We start from the raw sequence: 10,730 nt of genomic DNA, 5'->3' as shown, positions 1-10,730 counted from the left end.
CCCCCTCTCTCTCTCTCTCTCCCTCTCCCTCTCTCTCTCTCCCTCTCCCACTTCGCTTCCTGTCAGCGCTGATCTGTCCTATCATAAAGCCAAAAAAATGCCAAAAATAAATAAGCGCAATTCTTGTCAAGAAAAAATAGACAGAAGCAGCAGTTGTGAGTAGGGTGGCCTACCCTAGCTCCGCCTGTGCGTTAATTGCGATCAATATTTTTGAAAAAATTTATCGTATGTGTTAATGTGCTAATTTTGGCAGCACTAATCACAATTAGATTTTTTCCCCCCAAATCATGCAGCCTGGTAAATAACCATCTAGCAACCACATGGCAACATGCTAACAACCACTCACAAAGCTTTAGCAGTGGCATATAAAGCCGTGGGCAAGCACCACTCAAACATAGTTCAGAAATGTGAAAATCTAGTACTGTTTGCAGTTTTTAAGGCCCCAGTTCATTTAAGCCTCAGTATCCTGTTGGATTTCATCACTATAGTAGCTGGTATATGAGAGGGATGTTTTGAGTCAGGCTTATGGGAAGAAGTTTTTGTGAATTCAGACGCTGTCTCAAAGCCTTGCCTTTGCTCTATGAAGCAGCAGAGTAAAAGCTTCTTGCATTTATCTTCCTCTCTCTGTTTGCCTGCTTCCTCTGCTGGCTTGAAGGTGACTGTGGCCAGTTATTTTCAGGATTTGTATTACTGTTTTGCATGCTTTAATTTCCCATTTAAGATCAGCTGCCTGTAGGATTTATCTTCACTGAGCACTGTGTAGAACAGCTTTATCACTGAAATGAAATTTATTGAAGAAGGGAAGGATGGCAGTATTATCAGTGTCATTTATGCTTATCCTTTGTCTTATTTATTTGTCATAACAGACTCTCTTGTGGCAAGAAACTGATAGAAAAGAAGAGGCAACCTGACATCTTTTTCTGTCTGCAGAATGTCACCGCCAACCACAGAGTCAATGATGTCATCGGAACCGAGGACGGGCATCAGACCCTGGTTGGTCGCTTCATGTACGGTCCGCTGGATATGGTGACCCTGACTGGGGAAAAGGTGAGAGAGCCGTGGTCCACTATCATAGAATATGCATTCAAACAAGGTGTTTGCGTGCAACCAAAATGTCAGTGGATTTCTTAAGGGGTTGTTGTTTTCACAGTGAAACTACTAATGAAAAAACGAATGATAATACTGGTAGTTTGGCCGCAAGTGAAAGCTTACCAGTAACTTAGTATCAGTATCAGTACACATTCAGTTCTCTGTGAATAGCACTTGCACCTTGTAATGTGTGGCTGCACATGTAAACATCTGATGAACCGCATAGTTAGATTACATACAGACGTGTCAATATGTAAACCATTCATTATCTACAGTATATTCTGAAGCCAATAACTAATATATTGGCTAATATATCTTGGTAAAGTACTAATGTAAACTTTTTTAAGTTATACTTTGACGGGCTGTAAAAATGTAAACATAATAATAATACCTACAGTATTTACTCTTTGTTGTTAAAATTGATAAAAATGACACAAAGCCACTTCATTTTACTTTCTTAATTACTGACTGTTTTTGAGTTATTCAAAATGTAATGTTATTGATAAATACTGCATGCCTTATACAATATTTTTAATATAAAAACAATATTTACTTCTAAAAACTTATTTACACTGCCATTCAAAAGTGTGGGTTTTGTCAGTTTTTTGTTTTCATGTTTATAAAACCAGTCTCTTATGCTGACCAAGGCTCTGTTTATTTGATCAAAAATACAGCAAAACAGTAATATTGTGAAATATTATTACATGTTAAGGTAACACTTTACTTAAAGCCTTTATGTGTAATGCATTATAAATGGTAATTAAAGGGTATAATCCATTATAATTATCCATAATGTAATCTTGTTGTAAATAATTATAAATGAATTTAAAAACATAGTGTAAACAATGAAGTCTTAACTGTGGTTGCAATTATTCATGAGGTTGTACAATGCATTATAAGGTGTGTTACAAGGCATGATTAATGCATTAAAACTACTTTTATAGTGCATCACACATAAAGGATTTAAGTAAAGTGTTACCCATGTTAAAGTAACTGTTTTATTATTTTTATACATTTTAAAATGTAATTTATTTATTTGATGGCAAAGCTGAATTTTCAGCAGCCATTACTCCAGTCTTCAGTGTCACAAGATCCTTCAGAAATCATTGCACTATGCTGATTTGGTGCTCAAGAAATATTTCTTATTATTATCTGTTTCTTTGATGAAAGTAAAGTTCAAAAGAGCAATATTTATTTGAAATGGAAATCTCGAGTGGCATTGTAAATATCTCTACTGTCACTTTTGTTCAATTTGTGTATTAATATTTAATGCATCAAATAAAGGAGTGTATTAAATAGCAAAACAGTGCTTGCAGTGGTTTTGAAACTGGCATATAGCAATGTCACTGGTACTGGGATCGACTACTGACATTTTGGTGTCGTGACAACCCTAGTATGCCTCAATAATCTCCATCTCACTTGCTTCCTCCCACTGTCTGTTGCTTTGTCTCTCAGGTCGATGTGTACGTGATGACCCAGCCGCAGTCGGGTCGCTGGGAGCACTTAGACACCGAGGTGACCAACAGCAGTGGCAGAGTGACCTACACCATCCCCAAAAGCAAAAAACTGGCCGTGGGGGTCTACCCCATCAAAATGGTTGTCAAGTAAGTCAATGGGACCCTGAGGATTACTTGTAATGTATCCAAAATGGCCATGCTCTCAAGGTTGTCTCAGCGGGATAATTTGCAAGCGTTCAATTGGCACTTATAAAACTCTCACCCTGAGGGCTGAAGGAGAACGACTCCTCGCTGTTAAATTGATCTCAGGCTTCATGCCGCATCTTGAGCTTGATCAAGAGCCGGATCTTTGTTCATGTCACTCTTTCCTCGCAGGGGTGACCAGACAAGCGCGGAGGCTTTCCTGACGGTCTTGCCGCGGGGGATGGAGTGTGTCGTCTTTAGCATTGACGGTTCATTTGCCGCTAGCGTCTCTATTATGGGCAGCGACCCTAAAGTACGGCCCGGAGCTGTGGATGTGGTCAGGTAACAAATTCACAGGGTGGCTTTCTGTGTAAATGCGTGTGAGAGAGAATCGATGCTTTCATTTCATGCCACAGCAATATTGAAAAGGACCGGCCTGCCGGTGAGGCACAATTGGATTTCATTTAATATAGAGATAGAAAAGTGCTGATACCAGATATCAGATGGGGTTTGGGATTTACAAATGGACAATCTTGGGTTGTTTCCCAGACTGTCCTTGGGCAAATTTACTGCTTTGTCAAATGCAATCTGTTGCTGGAGGACCAGGCGCCGTGACTGTCCAGGAATCGGTCCCCAACTGTTTTTCGCTAAGCATTATGGGATTGCTCAGAGGGTAAATGATTGTATTTTGCATGCAGACACTGGCAGGATCTGGGCTACCTGATCATTTACATCACTGGCCGTCCAGACATGCAGAAGCAGAGGGTTGTGTCCTGGCTGTCTCAACACAACTTCCCTCAGGGGATGATCTTCTTCTCGGAAGGGTTGGTGCACGATCCTCTTCGCCAGAAAACCATCTTCCTCAGGAACTTGGTACAAGAGGTTAGTCTTTTACTACCGTGTCCACATGTTTGGTATATGGGTCATTCCTGTTCTGAAGTACCTTTTGAACTCTGTAACTGTAAAATACGAATATGCCTGTGTTGAAGTTTAGGGAAGTGTTTCTATAAAAGGGTTCACTAGACTTTCAGAAATATGCTCTGGTTAAGCTCAGGCACTTTATGAGTCATAACTTCTTATGTGCACATTTTAAAACAAACAGGATGCCTATCAGGATGGAAATAAAAAGCTGTATTCAACCAGCGCTCAATGAGGGATTAAGATTTAGCCTACAATTTCCAGTTGTTTAATTAACCATCTTTCAAATGTTATGACATTATATAGGTTTTAAAATTTGATCAAGAATAAGAGTAAGATAAACAAATACCATAAAACATCAAAGATTTCTTCAAATCCATTGCGAATACTTGCTGGTGCTTTTGCTGTTGCTTTCCCATCAAAAATTATGTCACTTGCTGGAGGATGATATCATTGAGGAACTGGCTTTTGTAAGAATTTTTAACATGATGGAAAGTGAAATTTAAGAAATATTTTAAATTAAAGAAAAGATTAATGAAGAAACACTTCAAATGTTATAAATTGCCAGATTTTCATGTCAGAAGCACCCGAAAACATGGCAAAAATGGACACTTTGTTTACAACTAGTGAAATTATTTAAAATTCACATTTATGTTGAGTTAATTGTGATAAACTAGCTAATATGATTTCTGTACTTAATAGTAAGAAAGTATTTTATCCTATATATAGAAATATACACTACTTTTAAAAAGTTTGAGGTTAGTTTATTAATAAATAAATAAATAAATAGAGATGCATTAGATTAAAAATAAATTTTATTTAGAAAGGATGCAGTAAATTGATCAAAAATGAATGCTTCTTATTCAAAAAGGATGATTTCTATTTCAAGGAAATGCTGTTCTTTTGAACTTTCAGTTGATTCTGGGGGGGAAAGCGTATCACTGTTTTCACAAAAATATTGTTTTCAATTTTGATAGCAAAAAGTAATATTTCTTGAGCACCAAATCAGCATATTAGAATGATTTCTGTGATCCTGAAGACTGGATTAATGAATAAATTACATTTTAAAATACACTTGAATAGAAAATAGTTATTTCAAATTGTAATAATATTTCATGATATTATTGTTTTTACTGTATTTTTGATCAAATAACGCAGCTGTGGTAAGCATAAGAGACTCCTTTTAAAAACATTAAAAAATCTTATTGACCGCAAACTTTTGAATGGCGGAGTGTACATTTCAAATGCTGTATTTGATGGAGACATGAAAATATACCACACAGTAGGAATGAAGAGTAAGAATCATTTTTCTTTATTCCTTTACTTCTGCTTCTCTTGGTTCATCTCGCTCACGCTTGCTTCCTCTGTCTCACGCATGAGTAGTCACACAGGAACTGAGGTGTTTTTGTAGTGTATCCTCAGGCTGTCTATCACACTTTGCCCTTTTCTCATGTTGGCAGTGTCACATTAAAATCAACTGCGCCTATGGCTCCATGAAGGACATTTCCGTCTATAGCATGCTGGGCCTCAACCCCAACCAGATATATATAGTGGGACGGCCCTCTAAGAAGTACCAGAATCAGTGCCAGGTTAACTAACTTTGATTCTTCTTCGTCTTTCATTCAATTTCCACCATAACTGGTCAAAATTAATCTAGTTTTCTCTAATATCTTTTCATGTCTTCTGACCTACCACAGTTCCTGAGCGAGGGCTATGCAGTACATCTCTCCTCCCTGCAGTTCAGTCACAGAGCCCGGCCCAAGAAGAGCTCCTCGGTGCGAATGGTTCTTCGAAAGGGCTCATTTGGTCTGTCAGCCAAACCGGACTTCCTGTGTAAGCGGACACACCTTCGCCGCACCATGTCGGTGCAGCAGCCTGAGCCACCCATGACACCCAACCCTAAACCAGAGCGAGCTCAGAGCCAGCCCGAGTCGGACAAGGACCATGGGGGTGGAGGGGGTTCAGGCCATGCCATGTGGGCACGGGGGTCCATGCACCGTGGCGACACCACTCCCTGACCCAAGAGATATATCGGATGGATGGAAAAAGGACAGATGATTATGATCTTTCGGTGGACAGAGCCCAGGTAAGCTTTAGTTTTAAGCCTGTTTGCACAAAACACATTTTGCATGCTTTTTTATTTTTTTTACGTAAACATGCTCTAGACCAGTGGATCTCAACCAGGGAGCCGGGACCCACTAGGGTGCCTAAGCACACTTACAAGGGGGCCACAAGATGGCTTAAAATTAAAATAATGCTAAAAAGGGCAATATAAATAAGCTGTAAATAAATATAAATAAAGCTATAAATTAATATAGATATATATATATATATATAGATATATATATATATATATATATATACACACACACACACACACACACACACACACTGTATGTATATATATATATACTGTATGTATGTGTGTGTGTTTGTGTGTGTGAGTTTATATAAGCTATAAATGAAATAATTAAATAAAATAAGCTTTTTGAAATAAACTTTTTTTTAAGCTTACTGAAATATATTTCTTAATATAATTTTCCCCCTTAACTATGGCCATTTTTTATTTTATATTATATTTTGTTTTATTTAAGTTAGCATTTATTTTCTTTCTTTCTTTTTTTTTTTACTGAAAGTAAACATAACAGAAGACAGTAGAAAAACAAACGAATTACACCAAAACCAGAGACAAACATATGGACAAACATACAATGTGTTATGCAGCAATACTCCCAAGCCTTCTAATACATGTGAAAAGAAAAAGTTTGAAAAAACAAATAATAATAATAACAGTAGTAGTAGTGGTAATAATAGTAGTAATAATAATAATATATTATGCAGATCCAGAATGTACACATTGCTATTATTGAAGATAATAAAAAGAAAAATATATGTAAAGAAAAAGGAGAAAGAAACATTTTTCCCAATTTGAATATATGTAAAATTCCACCCCTAGTACCTAATCCCCTCCCCCTTTTCTTTTGTTACCATTGCTGTCACCCCGCCGTCTTAAGAATATAGCTTATAAAAAATAATAACGATTCAAATAAATTTCCCTGTACTTAATAGGGGAAAAAATTAGGAGGGAGAGAAAATAAAAAGAAAGATAGACAGGAAAATGAGGAAGAGGGGAAAAGAGAACTTGAGGGATATTGATATTTTTTTCAAACGCTTTCTCATAATTAATACTTTACAAAAAATAAATAATAATACCAACAAAGAAAGAAGAAAATAACAAAGAAAAATAATATCAATAAATAATTAATAGCTAATATTAATAATATGCTATATTGTTGTCATATTGCCAGTTATTAGCATCTATTTTGCATTCCTAATCTAATTATGTGTAAAAATGTCAAATGTATGCTCAGGTTCAGTGCACTGCATTCTAGGATGCAGTACCATTTATTTACCATTGCTGTCACCCCCGCCGTCTTGAGAATATAGCTTATACTAAAAAAAATAATAATAATAATTAAAAAAAAGTCCCTATGTTTAATAGGGGAAAAAATGAGGAGGGAGAAGAAACATTTTTCCCAATTTGAATATATGTAAAATTCCCCCCCCCCCCCCCTTTTTTTCTTTTATTACCATTACCATTTATTTACCATTGCTGTCACCCCCGCCGTCTTGAGAATATAGCTTATACTAAAAAAAAAAATAATAATAATAAAAAAAAAGTCCCTATGTTTAATAGGGGAAAAAATGAGGAGGGAGAGAAAATAAAAACTGAAGGATAGACAGGAAAATGAGGAGCGAGAGGAAGAGGGGAAAAGAGAAATTGAGGGAGATTGAATTATTTCAAGCTGATGATGGGAGAAGACAGCGAGATCAAATGTGAACCCATTTCCTTTGAATCCTAGGTCTTAGGGAGGCCCCTTCTAGGGCATTGACGTATGACCTAGTCACAGCCTCTCCTTAATAAACCCTAGTACAGGATGTTCACAGTGCTCCTGAAGTCTGTGCCTCAGTCGGTTGACTTCTCAGAGCCTTGCTTGCCAGACCCAGCGGCAGTCCTTTGTACAAGTCTTTCCCTTTTCAAGTAAAAAAAAACATTATTTCAAGCCAAAAGGATAAGAGAGAGGAGGGGAACAAGGTAGTGGGAGAGAGTGAAAGAGCGAGAGAGAGAGAGAACAGTGAAACAGCAAGGGAGGGGAGATGGGACAAGAGAAAAAAAAAAGAAGGAACAAGAAAGAAAGATTTTTTTTTTTCCTATGGCCATTTTTAACAACCAAGGAATTTTAAAAGTGTGATTTCAAGACCTGGAAGTCATGGAAATAATACAAATACAATACAATAATAATAAAAAAAGTACTTACATTTTTTTTTAATGAATATAACTTTTACATTTTAAAATGTACACACAATTATTATTTTTTTGGGGTAGAAATTGCTTGAGTAAAAAATAATAATTAAAAAATCTCTGTAATCACAGACTATTGGTAATAAAATGTAAACCATAAGGAGCATTTAGCTTTTGAAATGTTTGAAATTTTGAATTAAATTATTTAATGTAATTTTCTCCCCATTCCGTTTTTTCTGTATTTTTAAAGGCAAAATATACCGTGTTGAACAGTCCCTTAGGCTTTTTTGTTTGGTCTCTTTTTTTTTGGGGTAGAAATTGCTTGAGTAAAAAATAATAATTAAAAAATCTCTGTAATCACAGACTATTGGTAATAAAATGTAAACCATAAGGAGCATTTAGCTTTTGAAATGTTTGAAATTTTGAATTAAATTATTTAATGTAATTTTCTCCCCATTCCGTTTTTTTTGTATTTTTAAAGGCAAAATATACCGTGTTGAACAGTCCCTTAGGCTTTTTTGTTTGGTCTCTAATGCAAAACAGATTTTGTGTGTGGATAGAGCATGACCATGTTTTAAATTAGAGTTAAATTAAAATTTCAAATGAGCTGGCATCTAATATTCTCACCACATTACCATTGTGCTGTAAAATATTCCTAAATTCAATCTCAGCATTGCTGAATTCATAACCCAAAATTTTTATTCATTAAAACCTTGCAAGACCTCAACCCCCACGATGTCTGTTTGCAACCCTCCTTGAATGATTTAGTGGCTTTATCCTGGCAAATGCAGAAAAAGTGATTAGGGACAGTACTAGTGGCTCGACATACTTCCGAACCTTGCCATTAAATGAAAGGGTACCCCTCCTGTAGCTCTGGTTCATTCATAATCAGATTCAGGACTGTAAAAAAGGCTGAAGAATTATTAATAGAGCTCGGGCCTCCCACTGCTCATCTCCCATCACGCCGTGCAAATCTGAATGCAAATGTACAACTGAGGGGCTCCTCTGCTGGGCCCGGTGATCCGCAAATAACAGTGCCCAGACATGCCCCGACTCAAGCGCTCTTCCCTTTTGCCAAATAATGTTTGTCTGATGAGATAGATTCCGGCCGTGGCCTGTGTGTGGCTCCTTGGGAAACCGTTTGTAATTTTCTCTGATGATTTTCATAATGAAATAGATATTTATATGGGCATTCATTGAAGCATTACTGCTGTGTGAAGCGCTCTTCGATTCATAATCTCTTTCCTCCTTCAACCACACAGTGTCTTTACTCCTTCTGCTGATATTACACCATAAAATAAGACAAATCCCACCTGAGCTGATAAACACTCCTCAGTGAAGTGCCATCCGCATGGATCTGACACAACGACACACAAACTACAAAGTCCTGATGCTTTGTTTCGGCAGCAGGAGCAGAGGAAATTCCGTTTCTAAATTCAGTTTCATCCGCCCGTGATGCTTTGGAGAACTTCTGGATTTATTTAGCATTGTACAAAGGCTTCCTCGCATCACCCATCAGGAACAAAGAGGATATCTGATAAGATCCTTAGAGAAAACATCAAATTTCCTCGTGCCTAAGCAATATGGAGGAAGAGGGAGAGGGAGTATCCCGTTGCTCGGACAGGTGGCAGCGCTGACTCCTTCAATAATCCCTCTGTTTTAATATTGCAGGCATTTGTCTGCTCTCTGGGCGGCTGTCTATGGCCCGCTTGTGGCCAGACGGACTTGCAAACTGTACATTAACCTTTTGTGCCAGTGTGGCGACCTGGCCTGAACTCTTGTCGCCCCTGTTGCTGTTCAGCTGTTCAGCCAGAACAGAGTCTGACAGCGATGACCACTGCTACTGAACTCCACCCACTCCTCTGCCAGGTCACACCACGACTCGCAGCTCTGGTACACTGCAGAAGCATATTTACAACCATCGGTGGTTCTTCTTGTGCCTGTCTCTCACTCGTGTTGTAAATATATAATGAGTGGCACTGAAGCGAAATGCGTATGTGTGATGCATTTGTGTGTGGCAATATCTGCAGTGCTCACACTGCAATGAAGCATTTTCTTAATTGGTATATTTGTCTCTTTTCCAGTACAAATATTTAAACATCCCTAAACAAGATACATTTACATGAAGCATAAGATTATTTTCAGACAGTAAATCTGGGGAATAAATAAATAAATGGAAAAACTGATGCAACTGATGAATGCAATTTTCACTGACACAAATGATTTCTATATTTGAACTTTCTATTCATACAAAACATGTATTATGGTTTTCACAAAATGTTAAGCATATTCAAATCAGCATATTAAAATGATTTCTGAAGGATCATGTGACAATGAAGACTGGAGTAATGATGCTGAAAATTCAGCTCTTAAAATCCAGCCATAACAGGAATAAGTTACATTTTAAAACACATTGGACAATATTACTGTTTTACTGTATTTTTTATTTTAAAAAATGCATACTTCATGAGCATAAGAGACTTCTTTCATAAACATTGTAAAAGCTTACTGACCTCAAACTTTGGAACAGTAGTGTAAAAATGAAATAAACATTCTCTTATTTCTTTATTTTGCTTCTCAAGTAAATTGATCTTTTTAAGAATGCTCAGATATTTTGAGTGAAAACCAAGATTTAAAAATCTGATTAAGAAAACTTTTTTATAGCACACCTTAAATGGCCAAATAACCATTTTAGATTTGTATTGTAAAGTGACTAGTTGTCAAGATGTCGTCGTGTCACATTATTGGCTTTATCGGTTCGACAACTTGTGCAAACACTA

The 10,730-nt window shown here is 36.9% G+C and overlaps 1 protein-coding gene across 2 annotated transcripts in view; it reads left to right on the top strand.

Annotated features, from left to right (window-relative positions):
* The window catches only part of LOC107548564 (membrane-associated phosphatidylinositol transfer protein 3-like), a 77,033-nt gene extending 66,805 nt beyond the window's left edge, over positions 1-10,228 (top strand). Inside the window, exons 11-17 of one of the 2 annotated variants that reach the window (XM_016229283.1) lie at positions 931-1,047; positions 2,545-2,693; positions 2,922-3,071; positions 3,428-3,611; positions 5,108-5,236; positions 5,345-5,733; positions 9,213-10,228. In XM_016229283.1, coding sequence (XP_016084769.1) covers positions 931-1,047; positions 2,545-2,693; positions 2,922-3,071; positions 3,428-3,611; positions 5,108-5,236; positions 5,345-5,665 — 1,050 coding nt within the window. In that variant the 3' untranslated portion in view covers positions 5,666-5,733; positions 9,213-10,228. Of the gene's footprint in view, positions 1-930; positions 1,048-2,544; positions 2,694-2,921; positions 3,612-5,107; positions 5,237-5,344; positions 5,734-9,212 lie in introns of those variants that run through there. The other variant, XM_016229284.1, reaches the window with a different exon arrangement.
* Positions 10,229-10,730: the final 502 nt, after the last annotated feature.

Source organism: Sinocyclocheilus grahami, unplaced genomic scaffold (assembly GCF_001515645.1).
Source record: "Sinocyclocheilus grahami isolate Dianchi unplaced genomic scaffold, SAMN03320097.WGS_v1.1 scaffold350.1, whole genome shotgun sequence".
NCBI lineage: Eukaryota > Metazoa > Chordata > Actinopteri > Cypriniformes > Cyprinidae > Sinocyclocheilus > Sinocyclocheilus grahami.
This window is presented reverse-complemented; position numbering and strand designations above follow the sequence as displayed.